Genomic DNA, 21,095 nt, shown 5'->3' on the forward strand with positions numbered 1-21,095 from the left:
CAGGAAGTCTAGTCCTGCCAAGAATGTAATAAGGGTTAACGTAGAGGCACTTTCCGTAAGCAACACCAGAATGTTTCCTTCCTGCCTTCCTTACAGGATTAGTCCAGTAATTTCTTCTAACAACTGGTTCTCCAAACTGCTTAGAATGTTCTCAACTGGTTCTAGCGAATAGGTGCAAACTGGTAGAATCCCACCCCTGTGTCAAAGTCAATTTCATGCTTTAGGTCGATAACTTTAGGTTATGCTTGTGCTATTCTAATCAATTTTTTTTTTCAAAATGGGGTGGGATTTTGTAAATTATTATTATAAGTTTGCAAGGGACGAAAGGCATTATTTCCTTTTCTTAACCCTGCAGGGAAAAACCCGTGCCAGCCTCCAAGGTTGGGCTGGACTTAAAATGCTACATTTCCTCCCAAGACTAAATCAATAAAGACAGTTCGAGTGTTGCTGAGAAGCAGGAAAGACCAGAAGCATCAAGAAAACCTGCTCCCAGTTGAGAGCCGAGACAAGAACTAGGCAAAAGCAACTGGTCTGTGAGAGTCCAGGATGGGGAACTGGGCCATCAACCACTGGTTTTCGGCTCTGGTGATTGTAAGTTCTGCTTCATTATATCTGGGTCTGGATGGAAAGATAGATAAAGGACAAAATGGAGGGCCAATAACCTACTTCAGGGGGCTGCCTTTAATGTAAAGCAAATAAATGATTCGCAAGAGGTTCCTGGTTCAACCTTAGTTTAAAGAAGGGTACCAGTTTCACCAGTTTGGGATGAAGATGGGATGGAGTAGCAAACACCACAGCCTGAAGTTCTAAAGTTCTACTCAAGATAAATCAGGGTGAACAACCTTTGATAGCAAATAGGTTTTTAAATTTACTTTAATTTTTGTTATTCTCTGTTATTTCTAAATACAGATACATAGGTAGATGATGTCATCATGTGCTGGCCAATTTGGCTTAAACATTTTTAGGGTTTTTTCTAGGTTGGGAAACTTCTGAATGCATTTAGAGTACCAAGACTATCGGTCATTTCTCTGTCTCTGTCTCTCTCTCTCTGTCTCTCCGTCTCTCTCTCTCTCTCATCTAGCTATCATCTATATATATCATATGCCTGCCTGCCTGCCTGCGGTTCTCTCTCTCTCTCTTTTATTTCTGTTTCAAAAGTGCCAAGAAATCATACTGTTGATGGTTGGCACCTGAAGGCTGACAAACCACCTCTGCCAGCCTTTGTGATTACACAAAATCTATTGTGATTTTGTCTGATCAAAGTCTTCAGGTCTGTGCCATCATCACCCCCCTGGTGGCAGTGGAATTCCAAAACTCTGAATGTTTGAAAGTGTTATAGATAAATGAAATACATCATTAATGAGACTGTCTCCATCTTGTATCTGAAAGAGGCTACGGGACAAGATTAAATAATGAGAGGGTCAACTAAAAAGATACTCCTTTGGTCTTTTTAACTGTCAGAAAAAGGGAGTGAGGGAAACCAAGGCATTCCTTAAATGCCTAGATAATCACCCCCGTAGCCCAAAGTTGTCGAAACATAAGAAGGTTATTGGGTTGCCACAGAGATAAACATGCTGTGGTTACCAACTCCTGCGGTTCATTCCTGTAAGACTCTGAGGATTAGCAGGATCAACAACTGAAGCCTTACACATGTCAAGAAGAGAAGATGACTTTGGGAATGGTGGGGTTATTTTTAAAACTGAGATTTAAGATGTCACTTGTGGTACAGTCATCCTCTGACAACACCTCATTCTTCTACCACCTCCCTTTTCTGTCTTTTATCCTTTTTCTCAGTCTACTCTATCGTGCAATCCTAAGTGGCATTAACAGAGGGATACAGTCAAGATCTGTAAGGTACTAATGCCACTCTATAAAGCCTTAGTAAGACCACACTTAGAGTACTGCATCCAGTTTTGGTCACCACACTAGAAAAAAGATGTTGAGGCTCTAGAAAAAGTACAGAGAAGAGCAACCAGGATGATTAGGGGACTGGAGGCTAAAACATACGATGAATGGTTGCAGGAACTGAGTATGGCTAGTCTAGTGAAGAGAAGGACCAGGAGAGACATGATAGCAGTCTTCCAATATTTGAGGGGCTGCCACAGAGAGGAAGGGGTCAAGCTATTTTCCAAGGCACCCGAAGGCCAGACAAGGAACAATGGATGGAAACCGATCAAGGAGAGATTCAACCTGGAAATAAGGAGAAATTTTCTGACAGTGAGAGCAATCAACTCATGGAACAGAAGTTGCTTTCAGAAGTTATGGGAGCTTCATCATTGGACACTTTCAAGAAGAGATTGGATTGCCATTTGTCGGAAATGGTGCAGGGTCTCTTGCTTGGGTGAGTGGGGGGGGGGGGTTGGACTAGAAGACCTCCAAGGTCCCTTCCAATTCTGTTAATCTGTAAACTGTGCTGAAGCCTGTTCATGTCAGCCAGCTGAGCTTCTGTTTCCTAGCTCTTTGTTGAAATGTGGGTGTGATGAAATAACAAAATGCTACATGCCTTTGAAGCATGGTATAAATAAAACCAATAATCATATCAATGACCTAGTTCTTTTCATGAACAGAATGAGGGAATTCATCCACCATGAAGGAAATGGTACAACTTGGAGCCAACATTTCAAGTCATGAAATTTAGTGAGAGGCCTGTCTCTCAGCCATCCAGGTCATGGTTGTTCCAAAGGGGCTTTTCCAGTTGCCTCCTGAAAAAGCACCATTGGGGCAACTACGACTTGGATGACTGAGAATCTCGACAGATTTTTAGCTATATAATTTGGGATGAACACCCTTGGAATGGTGTGGGAGTAGGAATGGATTTCCAGAGGAAAAAATTGGAGACTCCAGGAACCAGTTGCACTAACTCAGGTGACCCTGAGGACATAGATAAACCTCCAAATGGCCTCAACCACCCTTCAAAAGGATGCAAATGACCAGCTGTCTGCAAGAAGTATCAATCCCTCCATTCCCCACTATCCGGTCAGAGTTGAGGAAGCTTCTTGGATGAGAAGCAAAACCTCTTCAAAGAAAAAACAAAGTCCAATTGCCTCCTGAAAAAGCACCTTTGGGATATAGTGAGAGGCAAATGACTATCTACAGGTGTATAGGGAGAATGGACAATAGGTTAAGGATCTGGTCTTGCAAAGAAATGTATAGGGGTTTCTGATAGCTATTTAAAGGTATCCATCCCATTACATAGATTTTTTTAAAAAATCTCTGAGATCTTGTTGTGGGATACAGCAAAATGTTCATCTTATAAGGCATTGCACACCAGAACAACTAGACACAAGGAGAGTGTCCCACTTCCTACCCCCATGCCATCACTCTGCTAAACAACTAATTCCCACAACACTGTCAATCTATCTAGTAGGGCTGTATTACAATTATTCATCTCATCTTTCCTATTATCTTATTTTCCTTATTTTCTTATCACTATAACTTTGTTGCTTATATCTTATGATTTATATTGATTGTTTATTTAGTATCCTAGTCTGATTTACATGGATTGCTTATTTAGTAATCTAGGACTATCACTAAGTGTTGTATCTTATGATATTTGATGGTTATGATCATGATTTATCACTTGTTGTTTGTATGTACACTGAGGGCTTATGCACTGGAGACAAATTCCTTGTGTGTCCAATCACACCTGGCCAATGCAGAATCTTCTCTTCTCTTCTCTTCTCTTCTCTTCTCTTCTCTTCTCTTCTCTTCTCTTCTCTTCTCTTCTCTTCTCTTCCCCTTCCCCTTCCCCTTTCCCTTCCCCTTCCCCTTCTCCTTCTCCTTCTCCTTCTCCTTCTCCTTCTCCTTCTCTCTTTCCCTCTCTCAAAATACTGTGGCAAATACAGCCACAATATTGCCACAACTGTGACATTTATTATTATTTGGGTGTGTAATTTATTATTAGAAGAGTAGGATGAAATGTAGTTAGTCTTATTCTTTCCTTATTACTTGCAACATATTTTTTTCTCCTGCTCATTTCCTCATACTCTGCACTGCAGGAATATATTTTTTAAACTAATTTAAAAAAAAACCCACACATTTCCTCTTCTTTTAAAGTTATGAACTTTGTTCATGTTAGACTACATGGGCTGGATGGGGAAATGAGTTAATGGTTCATGGAAGGATTTTAAAGTTTGCCTACGGAGATCCAGGATCATTTCGTTAATGATTTTAACTAAATTTGCATTTGTTCTTATGAGCTGCTAAGCACGCTATGTGATGACAAGAAGGCTTTGCAGAAAAGCAGCTTCCTTATCAGATGATCTAATTAGGGAAATAAGATATAGAAGGGAAAAAATCTTGCAGAATTTTGTCTTCCTTCCTCCCTCCCTCCCATGTCCTTATTTTTCCTTTAATTTCCATGCTTTTATTGTATTCAAAAATGAATAAATAAAATTTAAAAATGCATGCAAACCAGCCACATGTGGTCATATACAAGAATGGGCAAAATGTTGATCATCAGTTACCCAAAAAGAATGCTTAATATTTGTAGATCTCTTGCAAGAACTGTGATCTGAACTCTTATGTCAATTTCCTAGACAATGCTAAAACTTGTTTAGCTGATTTGTGACTTATCCGAATTCAGGCAAGAAAACAATTCATGGTTGGTATGTTATCATGCACACTGATGTTTCTCCCCACAAATACATACATTCAAATACTGTAATTAATATATAGATTATCTCATTTCAAAATATTCCTGAATGTAATTGTCTTTCTTGTCAATGAATGGCTGATATTGTAAAACTGAACACATGAAATGATTTTCCCCCCTTTCTTCCTTAGGCTGCTTGGTTAGCATTGAATATATACCTTTTTCTGACATATTTCCTGATATTTGATAGAAGTGAACAGTACTATTACACCAGGCAGATTCTTGGGGTGAGCATCATTTTGGCATCTCATAAACTTTTGATCTACATGCGGTAGAGATGAAAAATCTTTAACTTAACTGGGGGAAAAAATATATGTTCATACTTCTTAATAGGATTAAATTGTACTTATGTTTGTATCAACGTATACAGGGAGTCCTCGGTTTAAGACCACAGTTGATCCAAAATTTCCATTGCTAAGCAAGATAGTTGTTGAGTGAGTTCTGCCACATTTTACGACTCAGTCGTAAAATTGTAGTCGTTGTAGTTGAATTAACTAGGTTTAATTCTTTAGTTTTGGCTTGTCCCTCAACTATTTTATCCTGGCCTGATCACTTGTTGTTGTTTTTTACAAGAGTGATTGTTGCACTCCATTTAAAGTCCTTGGGCGTTCCTCAAGTTATATATCAAGTTGTGGAAAATGTATATGAAAGGGAGAGTTGATATACTCAATTTCATGCACAGTGAATGACGTATCTCAGAGTTGGCTACGCCCAGGTTAATGCTGGACGTAGAATGTTAACTTCAAATAAATCTTTTTTAGTTTTGGGAGTGTGGCTCGAGACTCATGATTTCATCGGAGTAACTGCCGGAATTCTGACAGCCACATCAGGGTTGTGTTTGACCTTGAGGGGGTCTGGGGTGGGCGTGGCTGGGGTGGGCGTGGCCAGCTCAACATCACTTCAGCCGCAGTGGCCTCCTGCAGCCCTCTGCCAATGAAAATGGAGCTGGGGGGAGCCCCACATGGGGCTCACCTGGGCTCTGTTTTCAGCCGCAATGGCCTCATGCGAAGGTGAGATAGGAGGCAACACAGAACTAAATCAGAATTCTGCTTCTCCTCTGGTAATACTGATTTGCAAACTAGGGCATACACAACCTTTGCTAGACCAATACTTGAATACAGCTCCGCTATCTGGAATCCACACTGTAAATCAGACATTAATACAATTGAGTCCAGAAGTATTTTACAAGAAGAGTACTATACTCCTGTGTTTGCAACAGAATGCCCTACACTACCAGACTTGAGGTTCTAGGCTTAGACAACCTTGAACTACGCTGGCTAAGATTGGACTTAAGCATAGTACATAAAATCATATATTACAATGTCTTACCCGTTAATGAATATTTCAGCTTTAACCGCAATAACACAAGAGCACACAACAGATATAAACTTAATGTAAACCACTCCAAACTTGATTGCAGGAACTACGATTTCAGCAACAGAGTGGTCAATGTCTGGAACTCACTACCTGATTCTGTTGTCACCTGTTCAAACCTCCACTCTTTTACCCTCAAACTAACCTCTATCGACCTCACCCCATTCCTAAGTGGTCTGTGAGGGGCCTGCATAAGCACACAATCATGCCTACCGTCCCTGTCCTTTTGTCTCCAATTATTCGTACCTATTTCATGTATTTAAACTTATGTTTATTCTGATTTCTATTATATTGTAAGTGTTTGACAAAATAAATAAATAAAATAAAATAAATAAAATAGAACCAGAGACTAAAGACAGCCACTCTCTAGAATTTCCCAGGGTACATCCATGAAGGAAAGACTAGTAAAAGTTTTGTCTGGCAAGATTCTGTCTATGTAGTATATGCAAATTAAAAAAAAAAAACCCTGAACATTGGCTGCCTTGTTTTACTGCATGACATTTTTGGGCTAGACCTGACAATATTCTTGCTTTAGGAGCTGCAATATGGTATATAAAATGATGCCCAAGTGGTCTTCTCTTCTCTTTGCCTTTCTAGTCTGCACTGGCTTGGGCTCGGGCATCGGCCAAGTGTCTGAACTTCAATAGTATGTTGATCCTGTTGCCTATTTGCCGGAATCTCCTCTCCTTTGTGAGAGGCACCTGTCGGGTGAGCAAGAGGCTAAGATCACAGTATGGTGTACTTAGTCCTGGAGGTTGGGTGGGCACCGGGAATCCAGCTGGTTGCTAAAAGATTTTAACAGATTTAACAGATTAACAGAGTTAGAAGGTACCTTGTAGGTCATCTAGTCCAACCCCTGACCAAGCAGGAGACCCTATACCAATTCTGACAAATCGCAGTCCAATCTCTTCTTGAAAGCCTCCAGTGATGAAGCTCCCATAACTTCTGAAGGCAACTTCTGTTCCATTGGTTGGTTGCTCTCACTTGTCAGAAAATTTCTCCTTATTTCCAGGTTGAATCTCTCCTTGATCGGTTTCCATCCATTGTTCTTTGTCTAGCCTTCAGGTATTTTAAAAAATAGCTTGACCCCTTCCTCTCTGTGGCAGCCCCTCAAATATTGGAAGACTGCTATCATATCTCCCCTGGTCCTTCTCTTCACTAGACTAGCCATGTCCAGTTCCTGCAACCATTCATTGTATGTTTTAGCCTCCAGTCCCCTAATCATCTTGGTTGCTCTTCTCTGCACTTTTTCTAGAGTCTCAACATCTTTTTTTATAGTGTGATCTTACTAAGGCTTGATAGAGTGGTATTAATACCTCCTTTGATCTTGATTGTATCCTTCTGTTAATGCAGCTTAGGATTGCATTGGCTTTTTTTGGCTGCCGCTGCATACTACTGGCTCATATTTAACTGGTTGTCTTGTGGAAGATTATAAGGGGTATAATTTATGTTTGGATCCTGTTTCAGAAAGGTGGAACATCTCCATTTCCAGATTAAATGACAAGGAAATAATCGAGAGGGGAATAATGGCTAGAACGTTGACCGTGGACAGCTCTGCAGATGGTTTCCATTCTATAGCCATTGAGACTTGTTCTGTGGGATCCTGGGAAATACAATTTAGCAAAATTTGAAGGGCCACAGAGAGCCTAATTCCTGGAATAAAACTCATTTAGAAGTGTTTGTTCACAGGAGACAACCTGGGACCCGGGGACTGTATGAAGTGCTTCCATTCCTTTTCCTCCTCTCCTTCCTATTGGAAGCCAGTAAAGTTTTCCAAAATAAGATGTGCCTCAAAACAGAGCAACAAAGAAAAGAGGGGTCTTGATGTCCAACTTATGACCAGGAATGCTGGCTAGATGGCTGACCCAGCAGACCTGTCCTCATGTTTTATTCTCCCACTATTGAATAGTTCGTCTGTTTGTGATTTTTTGCTTTGTCAATTCAGTGTTGCAGGCGGACCATGCGACGGCAGCTGGATCATAACCTGGCCTTCCACAAACTGGTGGCTTACATGATTGCTATTCATACAGGTAAATTCATATAGGAACCTCTGTGGCGCAGTGGTTAGAGTGCAGTACCGCAGGCGACTTCTGCTGACTGCCGGCTGCCTACAATTTGGCAGTTCAAATCCCACCAGGCTCAAGGTTGACTCAGCCTTCCATCCTTCCGAGGTGGGTAAAATGAGGACCCATTTTGGGGGCAATAGGCTGACTCTGTAAACTGCTTAGAGAGGGCTGTAAAGTGGTATATAAGTCTAAGCGCTATTGCTAAACAGAAACATCTGGGAAAGTTAAAAGAATTCTGTGGAAAAGAAATGAATTGCAATATTATGAGGCTGCCATGCAAGTGCTGCCCTTAAATTTGCAGCACAATAGCATAAAACTCGCCTTTGTGATGTCATGATGTATCTTTTGGTGTTGTGGGGATGAGGATGGAGGCCATGTCAATGTGGTTTTCTCCATAATTACATATTAGCAGGCAATGGTATGTTTCTGCATTCACGCTGAACACTGGCTTGCTGAATCATGGTTAACTGAAAACATCACAATTGATTGGGCACACCTAGGACACTGAACTATCAACCCTGATTTGCAAACTAATGCCCAGTGTTTGGGTTCAGGGTTCACACAAGATTCTAAGCAACAAAAAGGAAAACCATGTTGTTACTGCTTACTGTGCTGACTGAGTCCCACCTTGGTGCTTAGTATTAACTGTTATAACTTAACTGGCTCTTCTTAAAAATCAAATTGTTTTTACAGTTCTGAGTCAGAGGTGATATTCAGCAGGTTCTGACCAGTTCTGGAGAGTTGGTAGCAGAAATTTTGAGTAGGTGAGAGAACCAGCAGATACCACTTCTGACTGGGGATTTTACAGTATCCTTCCCCTGCCACGCCCAAAGAACCGGTAGTGAAAAAAAAATTGAATCTCACCACTGTTCTGAGTGCTCCTTTTTACTCAAAACCCAGTGTGACTCATTGTTGTTTCTTTTTCAGAACTAACAGTTCTTGAACCTTTTCACTTATGCCCTTTCAACTCTTAGTTCAAATTATTCCATGTTATGATTAAGATGTATGGGTTATTAAAAAAATTTGGGGTCAATCCATCGCCTGGGTTGGTTGGTTTTGTTTTTTTTTAAATTCAATAAATGGTTTGCCTTGTGCTCTCTTCAAGCCATTCACATCATTGCTCATTTGTTCAACGTTGAGTGGTACATCGATGCTCAGCAGAAAACGGACGAGAGCTTGCCTTCCATCCTGTCCCATCTTCACAAGACGAATGGTTTGTGGTTAAATCCTATCCAGTCCAACTCTACCGTAAGTGTGTCGCTGAATCAATAATTTACTTCTGAAAATAAAATTACTTGAGAGCCCTAGTCTAAATCTGATAGTAACAGGAACAATCTGATTTTATCTGTAACATTGGTTCGTGGAATTTAGGAGGATTATCTGTGTTTTTTAAAAACCTGGATACAAAATATGAGGTTTCCTGGACACCAATGCTTTCTTGGCAGTCTGTTTCCCCCTCCCCCCATGTCTTTGGCTGAGTTACACTGGGTCGATATTCTAATTGTCTTTTACTTTAAAGGATTAATATCCTAAATATGTGCATCAAACAGCATTTTCTAATTGTCTTTTAAAGGATTAATATCCTAAATATGTGCATCTAACAGCATTTTTTTTTTAAAAAAAGGGAAGATGCCATTTTAAAACCTTGTTTTAAATTTTTTGTGAGTTGCCTCGGGTACGTTTTAAAAAATGGACACAATTTGTTTTTGGTGATTATTTTTTAAAAGGATGTTTGAGTTTGATGGTCATGTTACAGTTTTGTTATATGGGTCAGGTTTTTTATGGGATTGAAATTCTCCAGGTTGGGAGGATGCCAGAGGTTGTGGAATACACCCCAGGGACGTGGTCCATTATGTCTTTGTGTGACTTCGCCTTGCTTGGTCTTGCAGATTCCTTTATACGTAGCATTCACCACCATTCCAGGCCTGACGGGTGTGATCATCACTTTGGCGCTTATTCTCATGATCACATCTTCCATGGAACAAATACGGAGAAGCTATTTTGAAGTCTTCTGGTATACCCACCATCTTTTTGTCATCTATTTTGCTGGCCTCGTCATCCATGGCATCGCGTAAGACACCAATGCTTTAACAGATGGCAGGATGGGCTAACTCCACACACACACACACACACACACACACACAAAAGATGGGTTAATTATTTATACACACCACTGCATACATACATACCCTGAAAATAAGACCGAGTCTTATATTATGTTTTGCTCCAAAAGACGCATTATGGCTTATTTTCTTATTAGGTCTTATTTACGGGGAAATACGGTACTAAATGCATTTGACAGGCTGACAATCTTAACTGGGGCTTATTTTAGGGGGTAGTGCTTATATTACAAGCATCCTGAAAAATCATGCTATGCCTTATTTTCCAGTTGGGTCTTATTTTCAGGGAAACAGGGTACATATGCATACATACACACACACATCATTTAGAAAGAAAGTTTTAGCCACTTTCATAAAAGAACTAACATCAATTAAAAAAAAGAAGAAGAAAGAGAAAGGGGGCAGAGAAAAAGAAAAACTGAAAGTGTAGAAGAAAAACAGATAAAAGATATAAAGATGAATTAGTAAAATGGGTTAATTCTGATGCACTTGGCTATTTTTAACTGGGTGAGAAGAGCAACCAGGTTTCTGTTTTTCACCTTTGTTTTATTTTATAATTATGCAATATTTTATTATATAATAATTTAAAATTTGTTGTAAAAGCATGATAGTGTTTGGATCCTGTGGTATTTATAGTGTTGAGTGGCGATTAACCCTCTGATGTTTAGACAAAGCCTTAAAAAAAAAAAAGATTAAATTAATATGAAACATGGTTCCTAAAATGTTAACGTTGATGTTTAAATTTTACAGCTGGAGTTAAAGGTGGCATTAATAAACAGCTGTAAAATACACCCAGTTCTTGCACAATTGCAGGTATCTGCAGGGGTGGGATTCAAATTTTTAATAACTGGTTCTGTGGGCGTGGCTTGAGTGGTGGATATGGCTTGGTGGTCATGTGACTGGGTGGACATGGCTTGGTGGTAATGTTATTGGCTGGGTGTGGCCAACTCAATATCACTCACATCGAGGCACGCATCTCCTCGCCTGGCCTCTCATGACTGTGGGGATGCTGCAACAGTTATAAGTGTGAAAAAATGGTCATAAATCACTTTTTTCAGTGCCATTGTAACTTTAAATGGTCACTCCACACAAGCAAAGTACCAGCAAAGGAGGGGAAAAGAACCTCCAGAGAAGTTCCTGAGACAGGAAGTCTAGTCCTGCCAAGAATGTAATTAATGGAGAGGCAGTTTCTGTAAGCAACACCAGAATGTTTCCTTCCTGCCTTCCTTACAGGATTAGTCCAGTAATTTCTTCTAACAACCGGTTCTCCAAACTGCTTAGAATGTTAACAACCGGTTCTAGCGAATAGGTGTGAACTGGTAGAATCCCACCCCTGGGTATCTGCATTTTGAAGGCTGTGTTAGGTTAAGCTAACAATACTTGTGTGGTGACACATAATTCGGAATAACAACTGCAATCGTTTCACTACAATCCTAGCAGCCAATGTAGATACATGACATAGCCAGTAATTGTATCTGGAATTCCTCCCACCTGCAGAACAATGAGTGATGGATTTTAGAAACTTCTGGAAGTCTCAGCTCTAGCATCTCTTCGGGAAAAAAAAAACAGAATGAGAGGGGGGGGTATGTGAAAGACAAAGAATCAGACAATATATTAAGTAGCAGTCCAGAAGGTTTAGTGCTCAAGCCTATAGACAAAAATCTAATCAACTGAAGTTCAATTCAAAAACTTTTTATCCTGTTTGGGCAGGGGGTTGGAGTAGATGGCCTATAAGGTTCCTTCCAACTCTGTTAATCTGTAAATAATATGTAAAGAATATTAATTGGCAACAGATAAGTGTCCATGCAATTCAAGAAGGGTTGGACTTAAACTGTTTGTGGGAATGTAATGATTCTAGACTGATGACTTGTTTAACTCCGCCCTCCAGCTCTGCCTTCTCTTCTCCTATAGGATGAGGATGGACAAGGCATTGTCATAGCAAGCCATTTTCTCCCACTACTTAGCCACTGAATCCCTTTCAGAATTTCTCCTGGGAAAGGCAACTATTTAGAGGGTGCTCTTTTGTGTCCATAGAGGTCTTGTTCGTGGGCAAACGGCTGAAAGTTTGATGAAGAATAACCCCAAGAAGTGTGCGCATCGCCATACCCAATGGGGCCGAAACAGCAGCCATCCCTATTGTGAAGTGCCTGAGTTTGGGAGTATTCCAGCTGAGGTCAGAACATACATTGTTGATGGGTAGAGTGGAGGTGAATTCCCAGGAGGGAGAGATGCATTCCAGAGGAATAAGAGGCAACTCAGCTAGGATATCTTGTGTGAGAGAAAGAGGATGAAGACAGCACTTCCCTAATAGTTCCCAGAGTATATCGTAGATGCCGATAGTAAAGTCTTTAGTCTGGCCAGATTCTGTCTATGGGGGTGAAACAATGAAAACCTCAGCTGGGAAGAATCACCAAATGTCATTTTGGATGTTGGCCCTGAGTGCAGCACCTGAGAAGGATTCAGGAGATCAGTTTTGTATGCAGCCACCTTATCTTGGGAACTTCCTCCACTCTGGTTCATCTGATAGCCATTAGCAAAAAAATGGAAAAGCTCTCCAGTCTAATGTAGTGAAAGAGAAATGAGTCCTAAAATGGGAGTGGTTCAATTGTAATACTATCCTTATCTCATGAAAGAAGACCCCGTGAGAATTTTTGCTTTGGATTGGTTGAGTCAGTTGGCAAAGCTTGGCATCAACCAATGTGTAGTTGATGTTAACAGACATTTCATCCAACCAGCCCCACCCCCAAAAGCTGAACTTCCTATTACACTAAACCAGGGGTGTCCAACCTTGGCAACTTTAAGACTTGTGGACTTCAACTCCCAGAATTCCTCAGCCCAGCTGGCTGAGGAATTCTGGGAGTTGAAGTCCACAAGTCTTAAAGTTGCCAAGGTTGGACACCCTGCACTAAACATAGCTGTAGCTTCATTGGGGATCTTGATGAGTTATAAAATCATGCTTTGTGGCTCGGTATATTGGGCAAACCCAGGCAATTATGGTAAAAAGCAAGCGGTGGTTTAACATAATGTCTGAATTCAGCTTAAGGAACTACAGCGTATGGAATTTTGGAGATAGAAAGATCAGGAAAAAATTCCTGCTTTCCTGCAGGACGGTCCTTCTAATTGCACTTGGTTCTTTTTTTTTTTTAAGTCCTGGAAGTGGGTGCTGGCACCTATTATTCTCTATGCATTTGAGCGAGCCCTGAGGATTTGGCGCTCCTGCCAGAAGGTGGATATTATGAAGGTAAGTGTTGGGTCTGTCTCCAAACCTACTCACCAGCTTTGTATTCTAAAACAGTTAAGAGAGAGGGAAAGGGAGGGGGGGAAAGACACAGAGAGAGAGAAAGAGAGAGAGAGAGACAGACAGAGAGAAACAGAAAGAGACAGGCAGAGAGAGAGAGAGAGAGAGAGAGAGAGAGAAACAGAGAGAGAGAAAAACACACATACACAGAGAGAGGTGGGGAGAGGGAGAAACAGCAAGAGTTAGAAAGGCAGACAGAGAAAGAGACAGAGAGAGACAGATATCTAAAACCCATAATCAAGTAGCACAATATTACTGTCCTATTACAGTAAACATGACTTAGAGCTGAGCTCAGCGTCCAACTGAAAGTGGTTTGCTGCTTCGCTGCTTATCCAATGAAGAGTGATGGATGCCTTGAAAATATGCCCACAATTTGTGCAATGTTAACTGGCCCTAATAAAGGTGTTCTGATGCTACTTTCAAACAACCTGCGTGATCTGGTGTGAAGAACTGCTTCAACTCCTTTTTCCCTTGGCAAAGGTGCTTGTTTTTCAAAGAAGCAACTGGACTTCCTTTGTTTTTCTTTTGAAGACATTTCACTTCTCATCCAAGAAGCTTCTTCAGCTCTGAGGAGTTGGGAGGAGTTATATTCCTTGTAGACAGCTGGTCATTTTAAACTCCACACCCGTTTGCACTACTCAGGTGACCCTGAGAACACATATCCATTTCCAAGTGGCCTCAACGGCCCTCGGAAAGGATGCAAATGACCAGCTGTCTGCAAGGAATATAACTCCTTCCATTCCCCACCATCCAGTCAGAGTTGAAGAAGCTTCTTGGATGAGGAGCGAAACGTCTTCAAAGAAAAGCCAGAAAGTCCAGTTGCTCTTGGGGAAAAAAAAGCACCTTTGGGACAACCATGACCTGAAAGACTGAGAATCTCCATGGACATTTTGCCTAGGCAATGGATCCTGCCTATGTCCTTAACTCTTTACATCCAATGTGATGGCATTGAACTGATGCTGGGAAGATCGAAGTTTAAACTCAGCCATGGGATATCACTGAGCGGCTATGGGAGAATTACTTTATCCCAGCCCAATCTCCATCTTTTATGTAACCAAAGGAGAAAGGACCAGCCAGGCTTGTGTTTCAGCTTCAGAGAAGAGTCAGGAAGGGCTCAATCTGTCTTCCTTGCAGGTCTACTCAGTGTGGGGGAGAAGATACTGTAGATGGGGAGTGGGATCCACCGCATCCCCATTGGGACAAGGCATAGGGTTGGCTCACTTCTGAAATCTTGCCTTCAGGTCATCATGCATCCCTCCAGAGTACTGGAAATTCAGATGTTCAAGGCAGGTTTTAGCATGGAAATCGGACAGTATGTGTTCCTCAACTGCCCCGCCATCTCCTATCTAGAGTGGCATCCGTTCACTCTCACCTCCGCCCCAGAGGAAAACTACTTCTCGGTCCACATTCGGGTGGCGGGTGATTGGACGGAGACCTTGATTGACACCTTGCAGCAGCCAAACTCACCGATGCCCAGGTGAGCAGAGAGGGCAACGTGAGTAGCTGTGGCTGGCCTCACTTTAATTTCTTGCATAGGTCCCTTTTGGATAAGCTTGAAAGTGTATCTTTTCAACAGTTCATATTGCTACCTTGTTTAGTCAAAAACATTAAAATATATCTGAAAAGTCCCAGGCTGGTCTATGTGGTGGAACTAAGCTCTGCTGGATGTTTTATGGCACGAATGGCATCAGCTGGCCCTTTTTTTTTTATAATCTATCTTCTTTTCATGACCCCATAATCCCTTGTGGGGTGGAGTCTGGGCAACTGAATGGAGCTGAGTGTTTACTGGCCGGATGCCCTTCCTGTTGCCAATGCGGAGTTATATTCAGCAGACATATTCACAGTGTGCCGAGAGAGAGAGAAATATCTGCCTCTACCTAGGATCGAACTCACAGCCTCCTGATTGTGAGGCGAGAGCTCCGCCTCTAGGCCACTGCACCACTCAACTTTTTGTAATCTATATTAAGAGCAGAAAAAGCAAAGCAACTGTTTGCTCATCTTTTCAGGATGATGGTGGATGGTCCTTTTGGCACAGCCAGTGAGGATGTCTTCCAGTATGAGGTGGCCATGCTGGTGGGAGCTGGGATTGGGGTGACTCCTTTTGCTTCAGTACTGAAATCCATCTGGTACAAGCTCCAACATGGTGACCAGGAGCTTCGAACCAGAAAGGTGAGCTCACTTGGCTTCTTCCTGTTTACAAGTAGTCTTTAAGGTACAGCAATAAAAGAGTTCTTGAGTTTATAAATGTCTTGCAGGCTTAAGCCAGTATATCATGTTTCTCCAGAAAGATGAAAAGAGAGGTAGACATTGGGCTCTTCTAGACCAGAATTGTCAACTACCGTAAATTCTCCAAGATCAGGAATTTTCCCAGCCTTACTTGCCGGAGATTGAATGTGGAATCTATATTGATTGATTTATTTATCCAATTTATATGCTATCCACTTGTGTGACTCTGAAAGGCTTACAGAATGATAAAAACATAAATAGAAAAGCATAGCTAAATGTCTATGGAGATTCTAAGTCATCCAGGTCATGGTTGTCCCAAAGGTGCTTTTTCAAGAGGCAACGGGACATTCTTGTTTTTCTTTGAAGATATTTCATTTCTCACCCAAGAAGGCTTCCTCAGCTCAGAGTTAAAGAAGCTGAAGAAGCTTCTTGGATGAAAAGTGAAACGTCTTCAAAGAAAAACAAGAATGTCCAGTTGCCTCTTGAAAAAGCACCTTTGGGACAAATAGGAAAGCAATTAACATTAATGAAACAAAGACTAAAAGACTTTCTGCAAACATCTTCTCTATTACTCAGCCAAGATTGCTTTCCGTCCAACTTTTATAATTTAGAAGCACTGGTTCACACGACCCTGCTTATGAGTTTCAGTTAAACATCTATTGGGTTATGCGCTTTCTACGTGGCAGTTGAGGGATATTCATTTTCTTTGAGGTTTAACGTGCTGAGAAAACTGAGTTTGTTTGGGGTTTGATGGTCCACATAAAAAGGAAAATTGACGCAGTAAACAGGGCAAACATCTTGTGTCACGCAAAAGTTGTTGCATTTCTGATCTCAACATCTTTCAACTTCGTATTGAAACAAGAAAAAGAAAGAACATAGGTCAGCGGGGCATTCTGACTTAGAGGGTGGAAACTGACATTTTAAAGCACTTTGCCATTTCCATCTTCTTTTCTTTTCTTTCTCTTGTGGACGGCAAGATTTACTTCTACTGGGTTTGCCGAGAAACGGGATCATTTTCCTGGTTTAAACACCTCCTTTCCTCCTTGGAGCAAGAGATGGAGGGATCTGGTAGAGCCGATTTCCTGAGCTATCATCTTTACCTCACTGGCTGGAACAGAAGCATGGTGAGTTGGAGGGCTAATCTTGGCAAACTGTCTTACTCTTGAGCTTCTTGACTTATCGCTTTGCACTTTCGAGAAGGTCATCTGCATTTCACAGTCTTCTGACCGAGATGGAAACCCAGAACAAAAGGCATTGTTCAAAGTTAGTTTGTTCAGTTGCTTTACCAGAACAGGTCTTCATAGCTCAAAGTGTTATAAAACTATCTTAAAAGATAAAATTGGAGGTGAAAAGGCACATATTTGACTTCTAAAAGGAATCAAGCCAAGGTTTCTGAGAAAGGGACTTCATGCATGGGACTTTACCACACTGAGAAGGCCTATCCTCCCAATGCTCTCTGGGTTCACCTTTGAAGGATCTTCCAAAATGTTCTTGGAAATAACCTTCAGGAAGGAGTGGTTATATTAATAAAAGACCGGTAAACCTTGACTTACAACCTCAAGAGACCAGAATTTCCATGGCTGAGCTGTTAAGTAAGTCACATCCAATTTTACAACCTTATTTGCCATGGTTGTTACGTTGAATGCAGCTTCCTCTATTGACTTTGCTGGTTATTAAGTCAGCCATTTTCTTTTATAAACCAGGATTTGTAGCTTATGAACAAAAACAGCTAGTTGTTTATTTAGCAAACTGCAAGGAAACAAATTAAAATAGCTTATGGGTAAAACCTGCCACTTAGCTGGTTTCCTTGGCTTAAGTGTTTGTATAAAGAGGTTCATCATTAGGTTATTCCCATGAATGGTGGAGAACACCTTGACCCATTCCAAGATCTGGAAGATGTGTTTTAACAGGAGATTGTTGGGAGCGCTGTGCAATTTTGACTTTGGCCCCCTTTCTTTGTTGGGAAACTAGGTTGGCCATGCAGCTCTCCATTTTCAGAAGTCCACCGACATGGTGACAGGCCTGAGGCAAAAAACCTCTTTTGGGAGACCCATGTGGAACAATGAATTTTCGGCAGTGGCGGCCGCACACCCCAGGTAAGAGATAGCCTTTCAACCAAGTAAAGCTCTTTTGTTCTCATCCAACCTAGCAGCAGTTCCTACAAACCGCAACAATTTTTTCAGGATGTCTGGAAAAAACAAAACTCCCCCATCATTTGCTACCTGAATTTTGAAAACTGGAAAATGCAGTTAGGATGGCTGGGATTGAATGCCCAGGTGCTCCATCCCTGAGCTATGGTCTCTCCTCTGGAACATTGTGGACAGGGAATCAGTACCACGGACAGCTCCATATTAAACCTTTTTGTAATGGATCAAACGTTTATCCAGTTAGCTTTGATTACATTTACATTTACTTTCATCCCTTATTCTGGATACATTTGCCCCATAAGCTAACATTTTAGAAGACGTGTTCTCTCGTTTATGATAAAGAGGGAATGTATATAATGCTTGCCATCTGTAGTTTTTGTAGGTAATTGTATTATCTATGCTTTCTAGAGCCAGTCTTGAAAAATTGTGGCTGGTCTGTTCAATTCCTAGTCTCTCCTTTGTCTTATCTTGTTGGTCTGTCTTGTAAGTTAGATGGACACAAAAGCAGGCTACCAACAAGCCGGGAAGCCATAAACCAACTCATTGTTGATGCCTGCACATTACACCAAGCCACAGCTGCTAATCTGTAAATAAACAGGGGAGGGGGATATCCTTCATTGACCTAAACCACCCAATTTGCCCATCATCTCAAGCCAAACCCACCCACATTGGTTTAGTTCATCAGCCAATGCTTTAATCTTTCCAGCTAACCAGAACGGCTGCCATTCTGTTCCTGTCCCTTAATAATTATGTCAAACCTGCCAAGATATGCATATCCTACTTAATGCTGCTTCCAAAGCCCAGCCTAGAGGCAGTTTCCAAGAACGCTCATTCCAACTGATTTATGGTTATTTTTATCCTTATCCTAGGTCTGTTGTGGGTGTGTTCTTGTGTGGACCAGAGCAGCTGGCAAAAACTCTGAGAAAATATTGCAATCAGCACTCTAGTCTGGATCCCAGAAACGTCCAGTTTTATTTCAACAAAGAGAACTTCTGAAACACCAGGATTCAAATCAGAAGGGGAAAGCTATTAAATGCCTGTCTGAACTAATGACTGTAAGACCAGAGCCTGCAACTTAGTGGACACTCCTTTCAAATTTGCATATTGCCAGGATATATATTTTTCTATTTATTTTTTTAAAGTTTAAATAAAATGTAAAAAAATATGCCAATTGGCACTAAAAAATGGCACATTGCACTGCCATCTAACTATATTGATAAAAGCCAGTCTCTCTTTTTTAGTGAACCATGCCAGGATCAACTTCCAATTTTTTTTATTGCTTTCTGGCAAAAAGTGCAAGCTTTTTGTATTGATGATAGGCAACTTGGGGACAAAAAAAAAGTTCAAATAACTGAGCCTAAGAAATGCTGTCCTTCCCAAAGCTGCAGTAAATGGCACAAATGTTTGATTCTTGCTTCATCTGGCAAACGCCCACCTCTTATTTTGACCGTTGTGTACTAAAATCTATGCTGATGTCTCATCTTCAGAGCTATAATCAACTCAATCTTGTATTCAGCTAGTCAACATTTCCCAGATGTTGCCCCCCCTTCCTTTTTTTTGCAAGAGCTGCAGACAATGTTCGAGCAATCGGTTTGCTCGGGAGTGCTGTGAATGGACTCTTCTTGTGGTGGGAAATTGCAAGGATGCGACATGACAGGTGCATAAACAGCAATGTGAAAAAGGAATTTTTCCAATGCTAATGTTAAGGGTTGTAATGTATTCTGAGCAGGCTTTGAATGGTGCATAATCAGGATAAGGTTTTTTTTTGTAATATTCTCTCTTCCTGTCTTACAATGCTGTATCAGCAGAGCTATAATCTGATTTGCTTAATGGTGGTTTAACTGCTGCTGGTTTGTAATGAACAGCCAATTCTGATTCCTTCAGTAACTCAGGGTAACTGAAACCATGCCATGTCTTGGGCTATGTTGAACACCTAGATTTTATTTTCCTGGGCTCAAGATCACTGAAGATGGGGACTACAGCCAAGAAATTAAAAGACACTTGCTCCTGGGGAGGAAAGCTATGGCAAATCTAGACGACATACTAAAAAGCAGAGACATCACCCTGCCAAGAAAAGTGCGCAGAGTCAAGGTGATGGTTTTCCCAGTTGCAATGTATGGCTGTGAAAGTTGGACCATAAGGAAGGCTGAGTGCTAAAGAATGGAGGCCTTTGAATGGAGAAGACTCCTGCGAGTGAGTCCCTTGGACTGCAAGGCCATCCAACTGGTCAGTCCCAGAGGAGATCCACCCTGACTGCTCCTTAGAAGGCCAGATCCTGAAGATGAAACTCTAAATACTTTGGCCACCTCATGAGAAGGAAGGACTCGCTGGAGAAGAGCCTAATGCTGGGAACAATGGAGGGCAAAAGAAGAAGGGGACGGCAGAGAATGAGGTGGCTAGATGGAGTCATTGAAGCAGTCGGACTCCGGGGGATGGTAGAGGACAGGAAGGCCTGGAGGAACGTTGTCCATGGAGTCACAGTGGGTCGGACACGACTTCACAACTAACAACTGCTGAACATCTAGATTTCAGCAAGTCTCTTCCATCATGGTTTTCCCAATTATGTTCTTTTTCTCAAGCAACTCAGCATCCTGAATCCAATTTTTTGTATGTTGCTTAAGGAGAACTGGGTACATTTGCAAAAATACTATTGAAATATGGAGAGTCTGGCTTAAGACACAGGCAAATGTGTTCAACTATAGAACATAGTTTTATTTGAGAAACAAGAATGGAAATAATATGGGATGGGTACAAGAAACTCCCTTCTCCTTTCTGATTTGGATCAGACCAGGGAAGGGTCTTTGAGCTGCCTTCAGTGTTATTTCCAGCCAGGGCTGAATTTCATTCAAAGGATTTCTAAGCCTGTAAAAATAAAATGGACAGTGTTAAAAAAGGGATAATACCCCCGTTTTCTTCCCTGCAGAAAAAGGGCATTTCAACCTGAAAGCAAAAAAATGGGATAAGACAAGCAATGAAAATTAAATCTGCAATGAGGTAGAATATTAAGTATGTGTAATAATTAATAAAAAGCAATGTAACACATGTAACACAGCACATTATATAGAGATTTCATTTACTTTCCAGAATTTTTCCTTCCAAAAAGTGTTCAAAACACACCAGGCCTCTATAGTAGTTTTCCATTTTATTAACATTGGATGTCCATAGCTTTTCAAGAGCCATTAAGGAACGGCATCACTTTGTAATCATTTA

General features: G+C 41.2%; 2 protein-coding genes across 3 annotated transcripts in view; one reads left to right on the forward strand and one right to left on the reverse strand.

The window, feature by feature from the left end:
- NOX1 (NADPH oxidase 1) lies at positions 1 to 21,004 on the forward strand. 2 transcript variants are annotated; one of them, XM_026674707.2, is made up of 14 exons: positions 1 to 172; positions 356 to 591; positions 4,786 to 4,881; positions 6,626 to 6,736; positions 7,974 to 8,058; positions 9,200 to 9,342; positions 9,984 to 10,165; positions 12,249 to 12,387; positions 13,363 to 13,455; positions 14,754 to 14,989; positions 15,519 to 15,681; positions 16,716 to 16,862; positions 17,710 to 17,834; positions 18,755 to 21,004. In XM_026674707.2, the coding sequence occupies exons 2-14, from the start codon at positions 547 to 549 to the stop codon at positions 18,879 to 18,881; spliced, it is 1,692 nt and encodes a 563-aa protein (XP_026530492.2). In that variant the 5' UTR covers positions 1 to 172; positions 356 to 546; the 3' UTR covers positions 18,882 to 21,004. The 2 variants fall into 2 exon arrangements, with proteins under 2 accessions (XP_026530492.2, XP_087828522.1); XM_087972396.1 differs by lacking the exons at positions 4,786 to 4,881; positions 6,626 to 6,736 and having other exon boundaries at positions 1 to 591.
- The window catches only part of CSTF2 (cleavage stimulation factor subunit 2), a 26,755-nt gene continuing 26,236 nt past the window's right edge, over positions 20,577 to 21,095 (reverse strand). The window contains 1 exon segment of the mRNA XM_087972395.1: positions 20,577 to 20,747. The gene's annotated coding sequence lies outside the window, so the exon portion shown is untranslated.

This window comes from Notechis scutatus, chromosome 10 (genome assembly GCF_049901735.1).
Source record: "Notechis scutatus isolate UNSWTSFEM ecotype Mainland chromosome 10, rNotScu1.2, whole genome shotgun sequence".
Lineage (NCBI taxonomy): Eukaryota > Metazoa > Chordata > Lepidosauria > Squamata > Elapidae > Notechis > Notechis scutatus.